At 47.1% G+C, this 24606-nt stretch overlaps 1 protein-coding gene across 2 annotated transcripts in view; it reads left to right on the forward strand.

Annotated features, from left to right (window-relative positions):
- LOC142565013 (uncharacterized) overlaps nucleotides 1–10827 on the forward strand; it is a 72702-nt gene extending 61875 nt beyond the window's left edge. For both annotated transcript variants that reach the window (XM_075676230.1, XM_075676229.1), the window contains exons 2-3: nucleotides 8567–8742; nucleotides 9321–10827. In XM_075676230.1, coding sequence (XP_075532345.1) covers nucleotides 8567–8742; nucleotides 9321–9680 — 536 coding nt within the window. In that variant the 3' untranslated portion in view covers nucleotides 9681–10827. The remainder of the gene's footprint in view (nucleotides 1–8566; nucleotides 8743–9320) is intronic.
- The last annotated feature ends 13779 nt before the right edge of the window (nucleotides 10828–24606 follow it).

A 24606-nucleotide genomic window follows, 5' to 3' on the forward strand; every position in this document is an offset into this window, starting at 1 on the left:
TATCTCAAACCCTCTTCTCTGGACGCTGTATTTCGTAAAATTGCAGATGCCTATACGCGGCCGCTATTGGCCGATAGCTCACATTAATCAAGAAGGGTGTAGAACCAGTGAGCTTCTTCCAACTGTTACTGTATATATTGACACAGTTTAATAAACGGGGTGAAGTAAGCGAAAATCTGCTTTCAAATTTCGACAATAATTACGCACTTCTGGAAGAAGCCGACTATTGTTTACTCACGCTCGGCCGCGACCGCCCGCATAGGAATTAAACTTTGACCACCCCGCTTATCGGTGTTATATCCGTCGGGTCTCACTAATTTTGACTAGTTTTGAACACCCAACTAGCCTATAACCACGCGAAACTTAAGGTCAGATCGCAAGTACGCTTGCCAGCGCGCGCTCAGTCGTGGCCGCTCCTGGTTAGAAGCCTACGGTTCGTATTGACTATTGATAACGCTTCAAGATGTACAAGTTTGATGTGGCTACTATCCGTCGGTCAAGCTGGTGCAGGAAAAGCCCGACACGAACCATGCAGCACGGCCAGGCTGGAGCATATGGGCGCGAGCAGGCACTCAAGCTGTTCAAGCCCTGTCGTGAACAAAGTAAACGCTGCGGTTATGCGCTGCCGTTGCGTGTAACTGCGGTCTGCTGCGTAGCGTGGCTACCGCGGCCGCTGCGGGGTGCCGCGGTGCGTCCCCTGGGTAGCGCACTGCGGAGAGCCGAGGGCAGCCGCGTTTGGGGCGTCGTAGACGCTAAAATCGGAAATAGTGGCGTCTTCGTGAAAATGCAAAATCAAATATAAACTGCGCACCACGGTGATGTTCGCTATGCGGAGCGTTGTGGGCATGCCCCGCTCTGCCGTAGCCTTCGCAGTGCAAGTCATTGTAGAAGGAACGGAAGCAGCGCTAACGCGGTTTGATTGACAATAACTCCGCTTCTGCTGAACGCATTGAAGTACTTCTTGCGGTAAAGTATTTCTGAAATAGTCTAATTTAACTTCAAATGCATTTCTCGACTTCGGTAAAAGGTGGTTCAGCGCCCCTTTAATACAAGAACGTGACGTTGGAGGACAGTATATTGGCAGTTCAGTGCAGTCGGAGCGCGTGGTAACTGGGCGGCCGAAATTGCGAACGGCGAAGCCCGACCGTGTAAATTTTGGCTCGTTCATTCCGGGATATTTGGCGTTTGTAGTGTGGCACGAAATCTGCCACCGACACGCCACGTGGTTCGCATCGCTTGGCCGTCATACTGCCGGAGTTGCTGCCAGCTTTCCAAATACTGCGAAAACAGGAGCCGCGTTTATATGAATGCGACAGTAGCGTATTGCATTTCCTAGCGCATGACAGTGTTTAATTGTGGCGCTTACCCCTTCGTCCAAAACAAGCCGGAACTTGTTTTCTGTGAGTGCGTCTCGCCCTTATCTAGAGGAGAGCACACGCCGGCGGCAGTCTCACTTTTCGTCCCCCCTCGATGCGATACGCCAGTGTTTGCATGCACTGCATGAGTCGACTTACAATCTACCCTCTCATGGGGCATTAGTGCGATTCAACTTCCTAGCGCATTGCCGTCGTATGCATGGATGCGATACTCTAGAATGCGATGCGCCACGTGGTCGCCTTCATGTGCGTTCTGCCGAGCACGCATTGACACGTCCGATCGGTGTTTTCCCTCTCTCTCTCTTTCTCTCTCTCTCTCTCTCTCTCTCTACCTTTCTCTCTCTTTCGTCTTTTCCCTGCTCGCATCGAGTTTGCGCGCTTTTATTTTTCGCATCAGTTCGTCATTCACAACATTATACTTGTGCTAGGTGTGGTGCTATACGTGCAGAGCCGGGTAATTTCTCACAAAATCTATTAACATATCCGCTGTTGCTGCAGTCGACACAGACACTTGAGACGACTGCGAGATGCCGAACGTGGTCGGCTCCATTCGGAGATTGCCGCAAGGGTTGGCTCACTTGCTGGCTCGGGTTCTGATAGGTCCTCGGCGTGAAATTTTGGCGGCAGCGACGGCAGTAACCGGTCTGGAGCCGACAGGCGCGCAAAGGGTCGTTTCGACGGAATTCGCCACATCCGAATTGGACTCGACGCCGCTCTAAACTCTAAATGTCCCAGTGTGAACGAGCGTTAATCCCTACGACAGTATGCCGCGTTCTCCATCCCATGGGGAATAGAGTTCATGTGCTTCGTTCAGGGCCGGCATTATTTCAACCAATCAAAGCGATCCCTTTGAGCTGGTGGCCAAAGAATGGCTGCACACCCGCGAAGCTGTTGTGGCTGTGTAAGGTGTCTGTACCGTAGGACGCGATGATCGGCGACAGAGCAGCTAAGCTCAATAAATGGCTAGAATATATGTTCACCGGCACTTCTTTCTTCGTTTTTTCTTGCTTTCTTACAATTACTTTCCCTTTCCTTTTTTTTAACACACACTTGTGTGTTCGGGCCGAAGGCTTGGGTAAACAATGCGTTTAGGCATGTATCGCTAACTGCTAGTTTTCCTTTTCTTTCCTTTTTTTTTCTTTATAGAGCGCACGGCCACTCGCTCAAGGGAACGCTGGTTATAGGAAGCATAGAGTTTCATACAATTACTAGAGGGAACTGTGGCGCTAGTGTTTACGGTAGCTGCAAGCGGGGCGGTTCAGCCAGCATGGGAATGATGGGCAGTACCTGTATTCGCCTAAACTTGGCCCTTCTAGTTTTAAATGGCTTCGTAACTTTGCAAGGTGATCATTTTTTCAACAGAGTACTGCGTCATAAATAATTAAACATTATTAAAATTATCCGACAGCAGGAACATAGGACCTCTAGCGCCGAATCCCGTTATTGAAACCATTACGTCACCGACGCATGGACAAGCGGAACCACTGCAATTAGCAGCGATTATGCGTGCTTGCAGAGTCTTATTACCTTCTGCACTTACAGAAGTATAACTTGCTTTCGAATTTAAGCCAATTTAGGCCCCGATAAAGCGTGATAAACGCAGCCACAAGAGCGTCTTACGCTCCAAGCACGAAGATTAGATAAATCCATGTGCTACCAATCATTGCCATGGTGGCTGAACAATCACAGCGCCAGAGTTTCCTCTAGTAATTGTAGGAAACTCTTATGGCACGAAGAGCATATATAATGGTAGGAGCATATATATATATATATATATATATATATATATATATATATATATATATATATATATATATATATATATATATATATATATATATATGTATGATATGAAGAGCTCCGCAGACTTTTGTTCTCATCGTGGACTATCCCGCATTCTGACTATAGCCTTTACAGCGCCATCCTCCTGGGAGGACAGTAGGGCTCCCTGCACCCGACGTCTTGCCACATTCGCGCTATTACTTGTATTTTTTTGTATCCTGTACATAGCTGATGTTAGTGGATTTTCACCCATATTTGATGCTGGTAACACTAGAATGGTGGCAACACTAAGCGCGTCAGTTTACAATATCGTTTTCTTTTGTTCGTCTTCTTCTTCTTTCTTTCTTTTTTTCTTTTTTAGACTATACAGGTTTTTTAGAACAAGGCTATGGGCGTAGCGAATCGAATTTCACCGTTGAACTCGGGCACTCAGGCAAAATCGAAACCGACCACGCTGTCGTGTCAGACCTAAACGCCGCGCGATGAAAATGGCGTCGAAGTTTGAGACTGAACGCCGCGAATTGTCACGGCAGATACTGATACGGCATGTTTTGCCTGGCAAGTATCTGCCGCGACGTGCCGTATTAGTATTTGCCGAGACATTCCATCATTCAAACTTCGTCGCACACTTCGCCATAGGGCGTCTGCCGTAGCAGCGGGGCAGGCTCGGTTGGGATTGGATTGAGCGTTGAGATTTGATAATGAATATCTCGAATTAGATGCGATCTTCAAGATTTTTCCGAAACGAGAGTGCGTTAAGATATGCCTGTCTCCAAGTTTTCCATTTAAGCGACTGCCCCCGATGCACCAATAAAAAAGTTGATTAAAGAATATTTGTTAATTAGTCTTCTGAAACTCACGTTAATAACAAGTTATTTCCCCCTCGCCGACGAATTCCTCTGCAAAAACGTCGTGTTCGCTACAGCCATGGCGTTTTTATAAAAAATCTGTATAATCTAGAAAAAAAGGAAAAGTTGGTATCCTTCTATGGCAGCATGTGACCGTGAGAGGAGCACACGTTGAGCTTCAGTGTCACGTTTTGCCAAAGGCTCCTAATCGTGGCAACGTGCGCGGTCTCCAGGACAGCTGCGCGCACACAGATGGTCTGTTGCCAACGCAGGTCTCGGTAGAGGGTCGCGCGCTCGTCGCGGTGTGGTGTGGCCAACAAACGCACGCCCTGCTTGCGTCCTGAAAACGAGGATATCCTTCAGTAAAACTGCCTGTAGGAGCGGGATCGACTTTTTTCGCAGCGGAGCTTGCGTCTCCCCCGTGAAACTGTAGCCGTGGAAAAAACGCTCCCTCAAGATCGCTTTCTGCACGGGTAGCTGCTGTTGGAGGCAGCTGACGAAGTGCGACGCTGATAATGATGTGCAGACTCGCGCGGAGTGCGCGAAGAAACGAGAGGGTCTCGCTCAGAATAAAGGTCATGTGAGGCCTTCAAGGTGCGCGGCGTGTACAATTATATCTCGCTGTCCGGCTCCCATATGCATGTGCCTCGCTCCGCGTATATAAGCGATACGGGGCCCGACGTATAATCCCCCCCCCCCCCTAAGTTGCGCGATGTTTTGCGTAACATTAAGGAGAAGATCCATTCGTTAGTGCTCCCAGAAGGGCTAGCGTATGGTGCCGAATATGGGAGTGGGCTGTACAGTTTGTCTCGGGCGTTAATGAACGGACTCGAAATTACATAGCACTGGTGTATTTCCGATGAGTCGAGCAGCGTTGTTTGTGCGCCCGGTCCTGCGACATGTCATTTATCGCGGGATAGGAAAGCATAACATGCACATGCATGACACTCTCGCTGCTGCTGTCTGTCTGATTACGGTCTGAGAAACACCTGATGTACAAAAATTCAGGTTCCGTGCTGGGCCCCACCCGAAACGAGGGGAGGTTCACGCATCTGCGCGACCTTGCAGGCGCTCCTTGCATAATAAATTATAATAGTGTGGATTTTACGCGCCTAAATCACGATCTGATTATGAGGCACGCCGTAGTGCGGGACTCCGGAATAATTTGGACCACCTGGGGTTCTTTAGCGTGCACCTAAATCTAAGTACACGGGTGTTTTCGCATTTCGCCCCCGTGCTCCTTGCGTGTTCACTCGGTCGGTGCTGGCGACGAAGTTATCAGAGACTTTGTCTAACGATCCCGTTTCATTTTCCATTCTTTTCGCTCTTCGCGTCATTAAGTCGGACGCCACCGCGCAGCCGTTATCACTGGCATCAGCCACTCGGCGCGACGCATAAGAATGACAAAGAATGAAATAAACTTTAACTTGCCTTGCAAAATCCATTCTCAAATTCAGGCTATGATGAAAATCTATTGCCTGAGCTTTGGGGGCATCGCTCTGCGTGTCATTCCCTTTTCCGCTGAACAGAACTGGTGATTCTGGACATGCGATTCAATTGACGATGTATACGTGATGTTGTATGGCGTGACATGCTTAGAGGCGTGCTCCCGCTTGATCGAGGCTTCATATCTCGCTTAGCCATCTCAAAACGTGCATCTTGTGTACAGTACATAAAAATTGTGGGCGTCGTCGCGTTGCACACAATCTGTCGGATCGAAGTGAACTTTATTTATTTTATTTATACATACAGCAGGGCCTCTTACGCCCTTGTAGGAGTGAACGCAAACGAAGAGAGAAGAGGAACATTCAATTGAACAAACACTTGGCTAAACTTTATTGAGATCGATTAAGACGGAAAACAATTTTTGGAGGGAAAATATCTTACTTCGTACAATATCATCAGAAGTATATATATATATATATATATAGCCTACATACAAAATGACCACACATTGACAATTTTCTGCAGATATTTTTGCATCACATTCATGCACGCAAAAGATCATGATCTCTGGTAGTGAGCTCTAAATAAAAATGGCATGAGGAAATAGGAAAAATAGGTTTTATGATGATGTGTTCTGGGAACGCATAGGAATGGCTCCTTTTTATAATAGTCTCTTAGTCCATGACTACGTCAGATAAGCACACGTATTACAATTTGTAGCGCATATGAGGCTCGGTCTTTACATTTAAGACGATGCTTTAGCTCGGGCTCAACTCCGACGCGGCCTATTCAAACACATGTAAAACGCAAAAACGGGTCGGAATGCAAAAAAAAAAAAGAAAACACTGTTGTAATCTTGCTTTTGGTGCTCGTTACGGCAATCCCTATACGACGTCTCATAACTAGACCTGAACTTTGGGCAAAATGTCTGTTTTTCCTTACGTCGTTATCGGGCCTACTTATCATATAAGCATAAACTATGGATCTAGAAACATTTTAGTGCACTGTTATGCTGGTCTAAAAATGCCAATTTTTCCGTTTTGTTGTAGCCTTTTATATATATATATATATATATATATATATATATATATATATATATATATATATATATATATAATATAATTTTATAATGTTGTAACACGTAGGGGAACTTGGCTGAAAGGAGCCGATTTTTACCACAAACACTTTGCCAGTTTAAAGGCTGTTGAGTTTTGGAGCAGGCGACATCATCGTTGTGAGAAGGGCTCAAGTCGTACTTGTGTGCTCGCTCCACGTTCTTAAGCCGACGTCATCGAGAAACTTGAATACTCGGGCGAAACTCTGACCAGGAATGCGGGGCTCATTTTGGATGTTCACGAAAGGTTCGCAACCATCCCCAATGAACCTGTTGCCGATAGGTTGAAAGTTCCATCTGTCTCGAGCAAAAATCCTGGGTGTTTGGTAATGAAAGAACTGTCAAAGGTTTTGACCGGCGAACCTTTCGCAAGCCCAGGGGGCATGGGATCTGAAGTACAAATATGCGCCGCTATCTTCGGTTGATGTTGAGCATTCTTTTTTTGATTAATATTCAATACTCAGTGAAAAAGGTGCAACATAAAATCCGAAAATCTTGAGTGGTGCTTGTTTGCCACTGCTCTCACAACTTTTCTCGTTATTTCTAGTCGCACTACAGTTCAAATAAATCTTGTAACCTACGCAAGTCGCCTCATTCCGTTTTATCAAGTGAATAAAAATTTCACAGAACATAGGTAAAGTGGGCTGTGTTGCTTAGAAAATCATAATTTATTCTCAGATCCACAGCGGGAGTTGTACGCCTTCATTGTCAGCTGTAGGGTCTGTCATAGGCGCCTAAAACAGGGTTCTTTTAGTGCGTAAAAATCTGGTCTCTATCATAACCCACTATGCAGTTTATAGGCGTTAAAACCTCAGTTTTACCGTGCACTGGGTGCGCGTTAAAGAGCCCCAGGTGGTCAAAATCAATCCGGCGTTCCCCGCTACGGCGTGCCTCAGAATCGCATCGTGGTTTTGGCACGTACAACCACAGTGAGTGAGTGAGCGAGTGAGTGAGAAAACTGTATTTCGAATCAGAACGTTTCGCGTCCGGCGAGTTAGTGGGCTGAGGCCCCCCGCCGAGTTTACGGCCAAGAGTATGATTAATTTCCTAAACCCCACAATTTAATAAATGCTATAGAGGGCGAGTCTTCCAATAGCTTAGATAAAACGTGAATGGTTAGAGAATAACGTTGAATGACGTTACGTTAAACATAGACTAAAGCGAGATGGTTTAGTGAGCTTCAAGCGTGAGCAGCGGTCTTATATGGCGCAGAAACTAAGAGCTCTTTAAACGCTGCTGCTGTCCAACCCGCAGGAAAATAACGTTTCACGCTGATGTATAGCCATACGAGACTAACGCGCAGTGAGGCCAGGGAAGGCATAAAAGTAACTGATTAAAATTGAAATGTAAAAATTATAATTGCGGTATATTTGCGATAAGCTCATATTCCAATTGATGGAGGAAATGAGAAATAAAAGGGGAAGAACCACTGGTCACGGTCATGAGTGACTATGCGCGACTGGCCGATCGAGGCACTTTGCGTGTATTCGCGGGTTTCTTTCACGCTCGGAAAAACACTTTTTTATGCAGCACGTATTGAGCAACCGAAAGCTGTATCGGTACTTTTTCATGACGCTCTACAATTTTCTCATTGACACTTTTCATCTCATTATGACATGAGTTTATTAATCAATTAATACTAATTATTTAATTAGGCGGAATGCAAACAATCTGAATATCTTCAAGCGACGGGAAACATTACCTTGGTTCTGTCCAGCTACGTGGCCTTTGCATATTTTTAAAGTCTTCGTCGTCGAGGAGGACTAAAGAAAGGATTGCAAACGAAAAAGCTCAACTGAATTTGCGTCAGTGGCGCGATGCACTTTGCATTTGTAACTTTCGTGACTTCCTTAAGTGCGCATATATATATGTTGAGAGGCGCTTTAAGTCTTTAGGCTGGGTTCACGCCGTGTTGAATATGCCAACGACAGCACCGTTGTCCTCGTGTCCTCGTTTATGCTTGTGCTGCCGTGTCCTCACGCTGGTCGTCTTTCGTGCAGCGTCCTGGGGCCAGGTGGTGAGCGGCCTGTTCAACTCGGTGTTCAGCCTGGGGCTGGTCGCCTGCATCGTGAGCCACTACAGGATGGGCGCCCGGTCGTGGAGTGAGCGGCGCAGTCGGCCGGCGCCCCACGACCCGCAGCCCTACCAGCACGTGCTCCTTCCGCCCGTGCAGTCGGTACGCGATCTTTATATTGACGGCCGTCCGTATTGTGCCCATTACATAGTTTTGGAAAAAGTGGGTGCGAACGGCTTGCGCCAGCTCGAGGGAGCTTTTAATGGGCCAGAAAAGTACCGTCAGTGGCACTGGGCATGCGCGGAAGCCACCTTTTGGTCCTTGAAATGACAGCTTTCAACAGCGAACAACATATGTTCTGCAACTGGTGTACACTCCGACCATGAGTTCGCGTGTTATTCCGTTTAGCCTACATTATTATTACTCTTCTCTCTCTCTCTCTACTTGCGTCTGTTGTTGCAATATTTATTTCGAAAAAGGCAGCCTTATGCCAGAGAGCCCCGTCCAGTCGGGCACCAGTGCTTGCGGATTTCTATACGGCCACCGATGTCCTCGTATTAGTTAAGGAAGCCACGTCTACTATTAGATTTCAAAAAGCCCGTAGCTAGTCTCCACATTTGGGGGTTATCGCTCTTAATTTGGAGACCAAGGCTCGCGAGCTTGGTCTGGTCTTCGGAATCGCCGCGCGGTCCATGAGGACTCCGAGGCCGCGTGCTGACCTCAGGCGGCGTCTTGTGCAGGCGCTGTACTCGTCGGCGAGCGCGGCGGAGCGCCAGCGGGCCGCCCTGGCCGCGGCGCGCGACGCCCAAGTGCGCGCGGCGTCGGTGCGCGCCGACCTGGCGCTCGAGCTGCCGCCGACGGTGGCGCTTCCCGAGGAGCACCCGCTGGCCGGCAGCGTGCGGCTTCGCGACGCCGACCAGGAGCAGGAGCTGTACGGCGCGTGCGTGCGCGCGCCGCCCAACCGGACGGTGCGCGATGGGAGCCCGCCGTGCGGCGGCGGCCGGCTGCGGCGCGTCGTCGTGCGCTCCAACTCGGTGACCCCCTGCAACCGGACTGCGCGCTGGCATAGCCCGGACTGCCAGCGGCCCGGGGGCGTTTGACCCCGCGCCCCGCGCTATCTGTCTTTCAATGGGCCATGTGATACGCTTCAGTGCCTGCCCCCCCCTCGGGCCGCCGCGGCCCGCCCCCCTCTTTGTACAAACACGCCGGAGGGAAGAAGAACAAAGTAAACGTGACGAAGGCATTGCCAGCGCCTGCCCAGGGGACTGACCCTGGGGTCCGCATCCATGGTACAAATGTCTTCACAATTAACTCTCAAGCATTCCTAGTCATGTTGTTGCTTCTGCTGCGAATAGTGCAAGTCTTAGACGAAACCAAACGGGCAAGAGGACCGCTGCTGATGGGACTCTTCTACGCAAGTGTGTGCGCAGGTTTCTCGCCCGCTGGTGCCCAGAGCCAATTGTGTCGAGTGTCTTACTTGCATTCAAGAAGCCTGTGTACAAAGGCCCACTCATTCTTTAGCGCAATTGGATGCACGTGCTAGTAAAACACACAACTTTTAACCCAACATTTTTCGTTTGTCTTTCACATGTATGTTCAGTAACTTAGGGACAAAAAATAATAAACTCAGTAGTGTACAAATTTTTTAGAATGCATACATATACTCATGCCTTAAGTATTGTTTACAAAATTGGCCGTAAAAATGTGTTTTACCCATAAAGCAGACATACAGCTTTCGCCACTGATGTTATAAACAAATTAAGTACAGACAAGCTTAGCCAACTTTGTTGTAACCCTTGCAAAAGCTCAAACAGGGCCATTGGACTTTTGAGCAATAGTTTCAAGCGTTGCAATTATTTTGTGTGTTCATTTCTTGTGCTGTACTGTGTCCGGAGCAGTTAGTGCTTATAGTTTTGTTTTGAAACAGCCTTGAAGAATATCAGCACGAGTTATGATGCTGTTTGCTGACGCGCTACCAGTTGAGTTTGCCAGCAACTGACTCATTGAAGGAAAACTGTTAGTCACTAGGGTGATGGCCTCCCCTGCGATAGAGCATTTGTGAAGATATTTTTCCATGATCATTCGCGCTTGGTTCCTGCAAAGCTCAGTAGGAAAGAGTGGACAGACTGAGGGGCAGTTGTTGCGCATGCAACAGATGTGTATATATTGTCCAATGCCTATTACTTGTAGAGTTCACCATGTCATCATGACTGTCTATATTCATCATTAAAAATAACTACTGCTGTACTTGTTCATGAAATTCATAACTCCAAGCACATTATTGAGTGGCTGCAAAGTATTCCCTCATTTCAGCAGTCTGTGCTACTGTCTTGGTTAAAGATATATTTCTCATTTATGGTTCCCATGCTGAGTTGTACAGACATGAAATTGCAATCCCTGGCCTTGTGGGCTACGGTTCTCGCTGAGAGGTGCAGGAAGAATTGTGGCTCGTGCAGCTACTGTGGCCCGCTGCTCTAGTGGCTGGCTGTCTCGTAAAAAGCTCTGTCTGGAGAAAAGTTGTCGTAGTCGTTGCAAAGGCAGAATAAAAGACTGCATGAATCCCAGTGTTTGGGTTGAATTAAACCAGTGATTGTTGTCGAGGTTAGTCGGGGCTCTATGCAAGTCGCTCCCAGCTTGCAGAATGGACATCTTCTATGGATAGCACTTCTGTCTGCTCGGATGCCAATGCAAAACTCGGTTTCCTTGCACCGTAGACAGACCACTTGTGAGGAAAAATAAACTGCCTTCTGCAGATCGTGTTCCTAACAAAACGAGCGTGGTATATTTTGTAGCATATGTGTGTATTCTACAGACTATGCCCGCATCCGTAAATTACGATGCCTGTTCTTGTAGCAACAGATGTAGCAAACCGAAGCATGATTGACAGCACACTGAGGACTTCTGCTGGACTAATTGATGCTGCTGGTGCAGTGGCTGCTATGCAACATTTTGTTTTCTTGTTGACGCCACTATGTGTTCAAATTAGGGTGGCAGCTGTGTTTCGTTGTGCTGACACAGTTTTGAAATGCAAAACATGAACTTTGCTTTTCATACCTCACTAGTCATACGTGTCAACTTAGGTGTATACTGTGGTGTCGTGGCACAATAAAACTGGGCATGGGAGTCAGGATTATGGTTCGGTTCCCCAGCGCTGCCCTGTCAGAACAGCTGCGCGTTTGCGACACGCGACCCATTCGACAAGGCAGCCAATGAAGCGACCCCGGGCATTTCCTTTCTTTTTTTATGCCCGCTCTGGCAGCACCGCGCTGATCTGATTTTATATCCCCGCCTAAATCTTCGAGTTGTAAGCAGGAACTCAACTAATGTAGATGTATCTGCATACACCGATTTCAGAAATCGTGAGTTGCGTTTACGTCTTGGTCTTCAATTCGAAGCGCTTAAACGCACTGGGATAACGAAGGGAATTTTCATCAGGTACAGCTGGGTCGGCTTGTCCAGAGATGGGTAGGGCTATATATATTTTTCTGATGCCAATGGTAAATCACTTCTGGTAAACGGAAAGCAGGGTTCAAAATCTCCATCCGTTTACTATGAGTGACTTTCGAAGACGGTGTGTTTACTGCACAGAAGTCTCTCGTCTGTCAAAGGCCAGATGCTTCCTCGAACGGGCATAATCCTGTCGACCATTTGCTTGAGGTGTGCGCGAAAACACGGTACAGTCGCCCCAGCGCATGTCGCACTGAATAAGGTTCAGGTATTTCAGTGCGAACATTTTCACTGCATCAGTGAAATTATTTCTGCGCTGTCAGTCCTTAACAGATTGCCGAATTCGTCGCTACAGCGACAGCGCTGTCGTCTTGTGTCATGCGCTATACTTTCCCTGGATAAAGATTCGTGAAGGGCATCGAAAATGTGACGTTAAGCAAAACCTTCAAAATTGCCGAAAGTAGTCGTTGTCTATTCCTGTTTTTATTATTTTGCTTTTTTTTTTTTGGTAGGCCGAACCGCTGTTCTGAATGATGCGGAGCGAGCGAGTAAGTAGCTTGAGGCTGTGTCCTGACGGTCCGCAGTCTGTCGCCGCGTCTGTTGTGGAGGTCGAAAAGCAAGGTTGCAGGGACACATTGCCGGACGCACGTGAACACTAGCTCTTGCGGCTGGTGCTTCAAAGAGCGCGCGCGAAGAGGTGCTTGTACAACTGTGTGACTGATGTATCCCTTGCATAAGGGGCCTGCAGTTGGTTTAAATAAACGGATAAACATACGGCTTTTTTTTTCGAAGAGACAAGTGTTCCGAAAGCTTTCGTCGAAGGTGTCGAAAACTTGCTGACAGCGCTCCTCCATTGGCGCGCCTTGGATTCAAAACGTGGTGAGTGGGTGACTTTGCTCATTAATTGTTCGGACATCACTGCAGCGCACTTCGCCCAACGCTGAACATGGACGCATGCAGGGGGTCACCTATACTGTGCTTGCTGGTGTTGCATTAACATTTCCAGTAATGCAGGTTTTTTCTAGTAGTAGCGGGTTTTTCGAAGCAAATTCGTAATGCAGTGACCATTCGCATGAAATGCAACTGGCACGTCCGTGACGGCCAGCCAGGCGACCACAAAACATGTACTATTTAGGTTTCTGGCATACCTTGACATTTCCACTGTCTATTTACGACTGTGAAGAGGAAATATGCCTGAGCTCATTCACAACTGGCCTAAATTTGTCTGCATCCGAGAGCGGTTGCACGAGGAATAGCAGAGCAATATGGTAGAGTACTGCGGATGGTGCTTCGTGACCTCGCCAGCTACCTTTGAACTGCAACCGCAAGTGGTGTCGACTTATCTGGTGAACTCAATTGATCTGTATCAAGCAGTTCAGACCCAGCTAGTATAGCTCTCTGGCCTGAACCTAATCAAAGAGCGAGGCGTTGCACCTCATTTCGCCTTTCTTTTTGACGGTTCGGATCGGAAGAGATGTCATTTATACGCATTCTGAATAAACACACGTTACGGCAACGTGCAATGACCGAAAGTGATTGTGCCAAGATCAATAATCTGGCGGTACTTGAGTGCAGTTAGGCAGAAGTGTTCACATTGTCTAAGGAGCCACTCAACATGGCGCTTATGCCGCTAGAGTTTCTTCCCCCTTTTTATTTCTCACCACTGCCCATAGCATGTAAATTTTTTTTCTTTAAATATTTGCTTAAATGTAATCTTCAAGCGTATCGCTCCTAGCGCATAGTTGCCGAAACTGGATATACAAGTCGATGCACACTTGTCTGTTTGGAAATGGCCGGTAAGTTCTGTGGTGGGAGTCTGTTGATGCATTGAAAGTTATCCTCGTGCAACGTCGCCACACGCGAAAGAAAAAAGCTTCCAAAAAGTATATATATGCATCTGAAACTTTATACTGTGCTGTCTGTGTGCGAGGCACGAACCAATGTTATAGGATCATGCATAGCCGAAGTCTATATTCATCTATGAAACCCTAAAGTGAAAAGGTTTTCGTTAAAGCTCACAAGGCTAAAAACACCTTTTCCTCCATTGCCATTTTAATGCGATTAGCATTCTTAGGATATTTCACGGACTTTCCATGATGTTGCAGTGTTTCTGTGTCTAACCGTTTTCTCGCAAACTTGGGTCACTGGGTAGCAGTGGCGTAGCCAGAAATTTATTTCGGGGGGAGAGGTACGTGCTTGATCGGAAGCGGAGAGGCTGATGGGGGCGCTGGGCGGGCCCCATATAAACGTAAATTTTTGTGGCGGGAGGAAGGCGCTCGTTCGGTGTGCCGCCCCCTAGCTACGCCACTGTTAGGTATAGTTCAAGGTCGAATGGGTAGAGCATGATGACTGCTGTACTGAGGGAACCGTGTTCGAAACCAATCGTTGGACCAACTTGAGTCACTGAGTATGCGACATTGGGTACGTGCCGTTGTTCAATGAACTCATTTCACTGCATAACATGTTTACCGCTAAAGAAATACGAGGACAAAGAAAGAAATATGAAAAGCGACAGAGGGGTAATTTGCAACTATTCAGGACAAATATGCAGAAATGTATTGACAAAGATTACACATGCGCAGCACGCAACGATGAGGTCGCATATCAGACAGCCTAACGGGACAACCACTTGTTGAAGAAGCTAATCTCTATATCGAACAACTTAATGGAGGTGTCGCTGATGCAGTCTGCGCCCGTTTTTATACGATATGCTTCCAGCTCAAGGGCAGAGTGTTCCTTGCTATCTTCGTCTCCTGGAAACGCGGTTCACCCGCGCGGCCGTTGCAATGCGCGGGCAAGTGCGCCAGGTCGGCTTTCCTCGGCTTTTTTGCTCGTGTTCTCTGACTCTTCCATTCAGGCAGTGGTATGTCTGCCCTATGTAGGACTTGTCGAATGTCAGGGGGATCTGTTATACCACTCCTATAGAACATTCGGCATACGGTTTGGCAACCTTTATTCCGCAACCTTGCCTATCTATTTGGCTTCTTGGAGGTGCGTGGGCAGAGATGTGCCAGCTTTACAAGGGCCGAGAATACAAAGAGGACGCCGTACCTGTCTGCCGCTTTTAGGTTGGGGGTAGCCTTGTGAACATATGGCATCACTACAAGTCTTAAAGGTCGAAGTGGTCGTCCTCACCTTTGCTGTGCACCTTGATCCTTTGACCTGTAGAAAGGCCTTCACCACTGACGTTACGAGAGAGTCAGAGAACCCTGCCGTCTTGAGACGGCACACTTGATTATCAAATGCAACCTGCATCCCGTGAATACATGACTTTCGGAGAGTCGACGCAATCAAAGCATAGCGATGCCCCGTTTGTTTTCTCACCTTCGAGTGAGAAGAGTCATATGGCAACAACTCCCGAGGAAAATGCTGCCAGTGCGCGTCCTTTGGTAAAAGAAATGCTTAGGTCTAAAAACCGTGGCATGTTCTCACTTCAAGTGAACTAATGGAAGCACGTCATGCAAAAAAGGCAGGAGCAGACTTTATCAGCCACATCTCTAAAAGTTGTTCGATACAGAGCTCCTTTAAAACTAAAACTAAATTTAAATCCTTTAAAATATCTCCTTTGCTGGGCGTAACCGAACCCGCGCCACATATGTTCAAACAAACGCGCGCATTTAGCGACGGCGTCGGCGCACCGAACATTTTAACACGTTTCCTGGTGTATAAAGGCTGCTTGGCTGTCTCATGGCTAACGCCCTCAGGTTTAAGAGGCAAGAGAGAAACGCTGGTGGGTACCATTGAAGTTATCTTCTTTGAAGACTTTTTCTGGCAAGTAAAAGTTATGATAACTATGACAAACGACACGTAATGTGTCTTAAGAGGAAGCTCTAACTCGGGACCTCTGATCTAAATACATGGGAAAGGAGAAATCGTTCTCCCCGGGAACCACTGCACCAAATTTGATTAGGTTTGTTGCATTAAAAAAAACGTTGATATATGGTGACTTCTGTATGCTATCTTTTAGGACGTCAATTTTTTTAATAAAAAATGGGCAAACATCGCAGATTTCCTGAAAACGAAACTGTTTACAACTCTGTAAGTCGGGATATCGCAATACTGTAAATTGCACCTAATAGTACATCTAAAGCACATTCAATTGATATATCATGCATGGCTCTCAAGTAGAGTATTAATTTGTGAGTAGAATTTTAGCAAAACTCTTGCAAACATAACCAATTCGCGTAAAGTATAAATTGACATGTCGCTCTAATGGATGCAGTTTACGAAACTGCGCTATCTGTTCCATGCGCAGAGCTACGAATGTGTAAACTTCGTGCATCTATTCTTTTTTTTAACTTACCAATTCTTCAGAATTCCTTTTAAAATATCTAGGCCCTAAATCAAAATTCTGCTCCAAACACACTAGAATTTAACTTTCTATCTCAAATTCGGCAAACTTTATTAAAATCGGCCAAGTGTGTTTCTCAGAAAAGCGCTTCTTCGCTTAAATGTATTTGAATAGGCGGCATCGGGGTTGGGTCCGAGCTAAAGCTTCCTCTCAAATAAACCTTCAGGGCTATACGCTTGTCAAATTCTCTTGTCAGATATTTCCGTGCGCAGGAGGTTGTCAGAATTGTTGCTCAGTTTCCAACCATGCCTTTTCTCAACGCGCATCTTGTTAAAGCTAGTTGTCGTGCGCTCTAAAATTTTTTGACGCCTTAGGTAGGGGTGTAACCCAGGGAACAAACCAACACCCTTAAGGGTGTACAGCTTTTAAAAGCGAAGCCAAGGTCGATTCAAATAGGTCCCGAAGCTTCGGGCGAAAAGCGGTTCAGTACAGATTGTCACCGACATCAGCATGGAGGGTTATGGCAGCAGCGATTGAAGCGCGACTATGTTTGTAGGGAACAAACATTGGGAAAGAAAAACGCGTTTTTTAATTCAAGCGAGACACAGTTAGATTCATTCAACGAAAATAATATACCTAGTCAATTTTATATATTCGTGACGAGTTAAGAAAATAAAGTTTATTTAATTTTATTATTAATAATAAATGCATTTCTTTTCAGCGCCCATCGCTACAGGGGGCGTTGACGCCACTATCACTCGCAATGCAATGCACGTCTTGAAATGGGCCGAAAAGCGCACTCGTAAAGTTCACCTGTTGAAATACGCCCCCCTCACAGTTTGTGCTTTCTTGCTTGTCGAAGTTTGTCTGAAGTTGGTGACGCGGGTAGCTTCATCGCTTCTTAATTTGTTTAGTCAAAAGTAGTGAGGTACGACCGTCAGGTAATTGTGTAGTTGTTTTCGTGCGACTGCGCTGGCCGACGGGCTTTGCATCCGACGAAAGGATCAGCACTCTACACCTAAAGCTTTCGTCGGCCTCCAAAGAAAGTATGTTCTGTGCAGGGATGCGAATCCGGCAACATTACGGCTGGCTTTTCCTGCATGGCTTTCCGCGCTGAAAGCTCGAAACGCCCATCAAGTCGAGTGGCGGGGCATTTGAATATATAGCTCCAAATGCAGGACAACAAAACAAATTTCGCGCCTTCGACAACAAAATTACGTCACTTCTGCTTTTAACGGACATGGCGTCACATTATTTTTTCTTCCGCCGGAAGTGTTCCCACCACATACAGATGGCGCTAAGCCCCATGAACCGCCGATGGACCGCCATGTTTTGAACGTATGGGCTCCTATGGAAGCTTCGCTACCAGGTATATTTACCTTGGCGAAGCTTTACAAACTTAGCCCGAATTTCGTGACCGTGGTTGCGGCCTGGCTGTTCCCTTGCCAACTAGGCCAACCAATCGCAGCGGAGTACCTGCGCCGCTGGGTTTCTTGCAAAAACCATCAGATGGCGCTCGCTTCCGCGGAGATGCCGGTCGTGCGGGAAAAAAATAAAAGAACCGGAAAGCTCACCGCGTATCCGCGGCTGCACGGTAACGAGGAAGTAAACGTGTCTTGCAGATTGAATGGATTCGAATCGCGCTACGTACGTATGCACATGCTGCATCTGAAACCACATAATGCGTTCAAGACCTCCATCGTTCTTGCTAGTAGTCGGCAACTCCGCTTAACAAAAGGCTCAGCATAATTAGTGTGTGTGTGTGTGTGTGTGTGTGTGTGTGTGTGTGTGTGTGTGTGTGTGTGTGTGTGTGTGTGTGTGTGTGTGTGTGTGTGTGTGTGTGTGTGCTCGTGTACTAGTGTACTAGTGTTTCGATTCTTTATGTACTCACACAAAGTTCTGCTGCATATGGATTCCAACTCATTGGGTCTGCTTCATTTTTTAGAGTGTGGAGCAGAGCGTGTCCAGAGCAAAGCGCGAGAGAGGAGCCCGGCTGCAAACGTGACGAGTTTCGGCGATGGCAATACGGTGTGTCGCTACATTGCTTCAGTGCTAATCGCATTAACGTCGGCATTCATTGTGAGATAGGTTTTGCTGGAATATTATTTTCGCATCATTTCCGGCAATGACAGAATGCTGCAGACTGCGTCACAGGGGCTGACATTAACGGTGGCACGGCGCAGTGGTGGCATTGAAAAAAGCAATATGCGGTTTGTGAATACGAAGGAAAGAAAAAAATTGGAAATAGTTGCCGTTTTAGGACTAAGCCATGACGGGGCGATTAAACTGAACCGCAGACAAGCAAACATCAACGTGGAAATCTTGGAGAGAACCTTCGTGAAAGGGAACAGCGGGGCTGTCCCATAGATGCCTAATAATAGTATTTCTACTGGCTTTCGCGAGAAAACTAAAACTAAAGGCTTCTGTCATAAAAATCCGACTGAAAGGACTTGCCAGCACAAGCTCAAGTCTATTGCATATGATGCCGCCGAGGTACGTGCGCTCCCTCGTGAATCGTCGCTTGAAGTGCACGTTGACGAACACGCACATCAAGGGACTTCAACTAGCGCTAGCAAGGCGCTGATGCAAACACGCCTTAAAGAGGCCTCTTGAGTTTACTGCGGTGCGAAGTTGTGGCGTCTTTCATGCACGCACTTTGCGAATGACAGATGTTGCCTACAGGATTTCTGTGCACGCATTCACGTCTCTTTTTGACCCCCCACCTTTCTTTTTTCTTTTTAGTGGCGGAAGCATCGAGTGACTCTCTTGTTTCTTGCGCAGCACTTCCGCTTCACCTCCTGAGACAACCGGGGACGTAATTCAAAATGAATCAGAAAAAAAAATAGAAAAAATAGTTCAGTTTACAAATCATGAGTTTCATCATAAACATATCAGAGCATAAGTTTAGTTACGAGTTACTGAAGTGCCTGGAATAATTAGAATTAATTAGAAATCACTGATTACCTGCACACCAAAGCACATAATCGTAGACTTTAAGAGACCCGCCACGGGAGCACGACTTTGGCGAAATTCCTGGAAACCCTGAAGTACAAAGCGGAAGTAATAACATCACTAATGACGTCACATACAAGAAGGTGTCACGATATTTACCGGCTAATTAATGGAAAACAGTTGCCTGGCATAGACTGAACATCGGCCTAGCAGAGCGGATGTGACGTCACTTCCTCCTCTCTCGCTTCTGTTCCGGCGCTCATCTGCTCGCTCGCTTGCTCGCAACAGCTCCGCGCGCGCTTGTTACGCGCTCTGACGTCAGCATCGGAGAGGGGCGCAAAGTGTGCTTCGTGCGCCGCTCCCTAGGGGGCTACGCCGCGCCAGGTGGCGCGCGCTGCGCTTCCTCTTCGCCCTCCCTCGCTCCTCACCCGCATGTCATGCCAGGGGAAAGACGTTCGCTCGCTTAAACTAAAGAACACCGACGACGAGGTGCGAGTGCCACTAAGAGAAACCTAAGTCAGAGATTAGGGTTGCCTACTATTTTTCTTTTTGCGTGATTAGACACATTACCCGTACATCTCTTCACACGTGACGAACTAATAATACAAGCAATGTGCATAACTTGCTATGACGACTTGAATTTTCGCGTTATTTCACATCTCAGAGGCACACGTCACACAAGAGGCCTCACGAGCTAGCGTAACATTCAGTACAACTTGCTATCAGAAACAAAAACTTCTTGCAGGAACGACGTTAAATAAATTCAAGATTTTTTGATGTAGGCGCGTCGCCGGCTCGATTACCTTTTAAAGGCACAGGCAACCGCTCTGAACATGAGTCGAGATAACCCTGCTGATACAAGATTGCCTATAGTATTGGCTGAAACTAGCCATGTTTTTCTCATTAAACGTAGGTTTATATTTTTAATTCACTAAAAGTCGCAACAAATGACCTTTGGCGCCCCACGCGGCAAAAAAATAAGTTGCATAAAAGGTCTATCACGTGACCGTTCAGTGCATGCGGTTCCTGGTCTTTTTATTTGTATTGAAATGCAATACACTTTTTGCGGTTATAACCTTTTACAACTTACAATGTGCAGACAGGCCTTCGTTTGTAGTTAGTAGAAAAGTGGCGCTGCCTTCGCCTTACTTTCTGATGTGTTGGCTCGGCTCGTCTATCAACAGAATAACGACGACGTGGGCTAGCCATCCATGACGTATGCGTGTACTTGGGGGTAAACGCGGTACAAATGTAAGAAAAGTCTGTATAATAACTTAAATTTATTGTACCAGCTTTTTATTTTCAGATGTGGTTGTAAAGGTCAAAATGTAGGTGGTTAACCTCAGTTGCACTCACTCTTTTGAAAGCACAACGATGGGCGGCTTTCACAATTTGCGAGGCGGGCTATCGGTACACTTTACTATCGGTATCGCTCTCACTTATCAGTGTTGCCAAAGGACGGACTCTTACTTTCTTAGAGGCTGCTCAGATCGAAAAATTCTGCTTGGAATATATCCACGCGCTTTTGGCAGTAACCGCTGCAGCTGTAAACACTAGCGATGGTGAGCTTTGCGTTTAGCCGTAAAGAACTAGGCCCTTAAAAATTGGTTGTCAGTCCCTTTAATAACTATTCGTTATGCTATTATGAGGTGTCTATAGGGCAGCCCCGTTGTCCCACTCCTAGAAGGTTCTCTCGAAGATTGCGTCTGTGTAAGCGTTCGATGTGAAACGAAACTCGCAACAACAATAGCAAGAGATCTGACGCATGTTCGCCTGGCTCCTTGCGATCTCACCTCGAAATGCCGGACATATTTGTAGCTTAAACAACCTTTACCTGGGAAAAATATAGTGACACTATCTCTGGCTCTGCATAAGAAGCTACGGGGGGGGGGGGGGATTCTGCACTTGTATTAGAACGTCAAGTAGTCCGGACCGATTTTATACAGCTTTTATTTTCGGTATCCCCGTTTACAGCGTCACTACATGTGGCCGAAGCTTTGAGCTAAATCTAGTTTTGCTTGTTTCGCATTGTAACACTATTACACGAAGTAAAGCTTGTAGTTGTATCGGCAGTGCAAAGTGGAGTAATACCGGCTGTACATCGCTTGCGACAAACGCGGTGCTCTAATCACCCTGTGGAACTGTCGAAGCTGGCCTGCAAGGTCAATAATGTGTAGGTACTTGCCCTTTTTCTCACTAAGGCCTCAGTCCATCCTGTGCGGTCATTTACTTACTAACTAAACAAACGTTGTTTCGCATGCATAAAGACACATGAGCAGAGAGTTCAATCGATGACCACGAGCAATCGCGGTCACAACGCTGGCGTGATGACGAGAGCCGGCAACGGGGAGCGCGCGTGCTTGTCCCAAAGTGAACGTTCCTTGCGGCCGCTTCATCGCAGCTGTGCCACGCCTCCTAAGCTAGGCAGGTCACGTGACCTCCAACAGCGCGCATGAAGCCGCCAGCCTTCCCGGCTCGCCCTCGCATGCTCGCTCTTCGCCCTGGCACCCGCAGCAGATCACATGACCTCTGGTGGGGCGCGCGCCGTCGCGCCCGTGAATAGACGACAGCGACGGTGTAATTCCGCCTCGAGTGTCCCTATAATCGCTATCGCAACAAAACTTACGCATTTGAAGTCCGTCTTTTTCGGACGGGATGTTCACAAGGCGACGAGTCCTACCTGGCTGTCGTGTGAGAGACCGAAAGCCCGTTGCGCCATTCATTTGGCGTGCGCGTAATTTGCACAGCCTGAGAATGATGGTGACTTCTTAGGCGGAAAGTGATCGAATTCCGCCATACTCGCATGGGAGCCTTCATTCTGCGTGCCTTTTCGGAACGCTAGCAAATCACCGGCTTTTTTCCGGCGGTTGCGCCGCGAACTACTCCGCTACTTGCAAACAAGGGATAGTCATCCCACGAGGTCTCTGGATTGTGATTTTTGGCCTCATGGGACCCCACCACCGAATCAGACTGACATATATATTGCCGAAACACGTATGGCCGAAATTTGAAATAATAAATTCGCTTCATCATATCCGAATTGCTAGCGAAAATATATTTGTTACATGTTACAATTAAATTAAATTAGTCATTATTAAATTCGAACGTGGTCACCAACTGCAGCGAGCGAGGCGATCCCGTTATACTTAGTGGCACGGGAGCGGCTCCCTTTTTTCTTTTATTTTTTTTGCCCCACTTTAACGTATGTATACGAGGCGATCTGCGAACACCCCTGCGTATGCGCGTGCTCTCGCCGCGTTGTCCGCGCGGCAGTGCAAGCTGACCACATCGCATACAAAGCACTCTATACAGACCATCAGATTATAAACACCCAACTATATGGGTTGGTGTTCAAAGCGAGATGTTATTGGCGTTCTGCCATGTTTCTACGAACTTCATAAAGCTCGTCGCTCTCTTCTAGTTGCCACCGTCAGGGCGTTCTAATAATAAAGAAAGCTGTCGAATATACATACGCTTTCCTTCTTTCTTTCTTTCTTTCTTTCTTTCTTTCTTTCTTTCTTTCTTTTCCTTTAGTGCAATCTTTAAACGTTCCAGAGCATAGGTATACACTTCTTTTTTAAAACCTAAACCGTCTGAAACATAGATAAAAAATTGTTTTATGTTGTGCAAACACCGCTGCAATATCAACATGCAGAAGCTCTGAGATTCATACTGAAAGAGTTCCTTTATCAGCAGGGCCATGAGTTATAGCTATATACGCTGTGAAGGTATACCGTTATGTGTATATGTGGCTCGCAGTGTGTTAATAACAACGTGGTGAGTTTCTGGTGAGTTAGCATTATTCCAACAATCAAAGCGCGCAGAATCAATCAATCCTGGTAAGATTACATCTGAAAGCACTGCACTTATTTGGTCTCGGTATATGCTGACAGCTACGACGTATAGTGCTAAATGGAACCCGAAACTTGCGTAGTGTGCACGGGATCGTGTGTACATTGCACGTTGATAATGCGAACGGCAACACGTATGTAAAGCCTTTTCCCCTCTGTTCCGTATTGTGCAGCACACACGATGCACGATGCACACACGATGCACACACGAAGCCCAAGCACTGAGAGTACAAAATCAGAGGGCGAAAATTCCCTATCCAGGGTCCGGTACTTAAAGGTCGCAAAGTCCGCAGCAACACCCTTTACCCGAGTTTGGGTTCTTCAGCCCCAATGAAAAACATGTATGCTGAGCATACCAACAAAGTTAAACAAAAGAGGATGCTAAGCTACGATTCGGGGCACTCCCTGCGAGTTGCCTGCGCTTTGCGAGCTGCCCTCAGCAAGGCGTGTGAGCGCAGGCTGACAACCAGCTTGCAAGGCAAGAGCTAGTGCAGTGGCTAATAAAGGCGGGCTTTCCGCACGAGATTACTGCCTCTGTGATTCCTCGATTCACATTCGATTCGATTCGCTTATGGCGCTATTCGATGCGTACTTGGTATCAGAAAACTACTATTCGCCCACCCCTACGATTTAGTGAAGTAACTATGCCGAATGAATCGGGAGTTACAGGGAAGCATTGGAGAATGGAAATGTTTTTAATTGTAGCTTGGGAATCTGTGCAAGGTTCTGGGCACCACATAGACACTGAGAGTGGCGGTGCCTGTGCATGTATTTCGGAGGTCATAACATTCAATACTGTAGCTGATGACAGCGTTGTGTGCATCATGAAGTTGCTCTTAAGAACGGTGTCTGCTGTGAGAGCCTGCTGCTGTCGAGTGAATGAGTTCAGCGCCACAGGTATCAATGAAGTTTGCAGATGTTGTTGTGGGGTGCAATAATTTTTACATACTTTTATTCATAGCAGCAGTAAACTCTGTGTTTTATTTTTTACTGGGATGCAGGATCAAGGCTACATAAAGAGAGTTAAATCGCAGTAGCCCGCACTTCTGATGACACCCGGGAGTTCCGACTTCCCAGTGGTGGCGCCTGCTTCCTCTTGTTGCTTTAACGATGGGTGGTACACAGGCAGACCAGAAATGTAGGCGCACGGGAGACCCCTTTGCAACAAGAGTAATTGCGTTAAAGTATTCGATTTGACACTAGGCACCAAATGTCGCCCTGTCGGCTAGCGTTTCCCTTAAGTTTGCGTTCTCATTAAGGTCTTCGAGGGATGCGCTCAGTATAGCGTCTCGCAGAGTGCTAGCGCGTTTAATGCAAGTGAGGCGTCTAACTCTGTTCCGAAACTCCCTACAACCCACACATGTTACGAGCGAACCTCTGGTGTCCCTTCCCTTTCGCCCTGTCTCCTCTCTGAACTTTTCATCCGTCAGCCACCAAGTCACCCGCGCGCACGCAAACCCCTGCTCACGCCCAGTAGTAAGCAGC

This window comes from Dermacentor variabilis, chromosome 1, assembly GCF_050947875.1.
Source record: "Dermacentor variabilis isolate Ectoservices chromosome 1, ASM5094787v1, whole genome shotgun sequence".
NCBI classification, from domain to species: Eukaryota; Metazoa; Arthropoda; class Arachnida; order Ixodida; family Ixodidae; genus Dermacentor; species Dermacentor variabilis.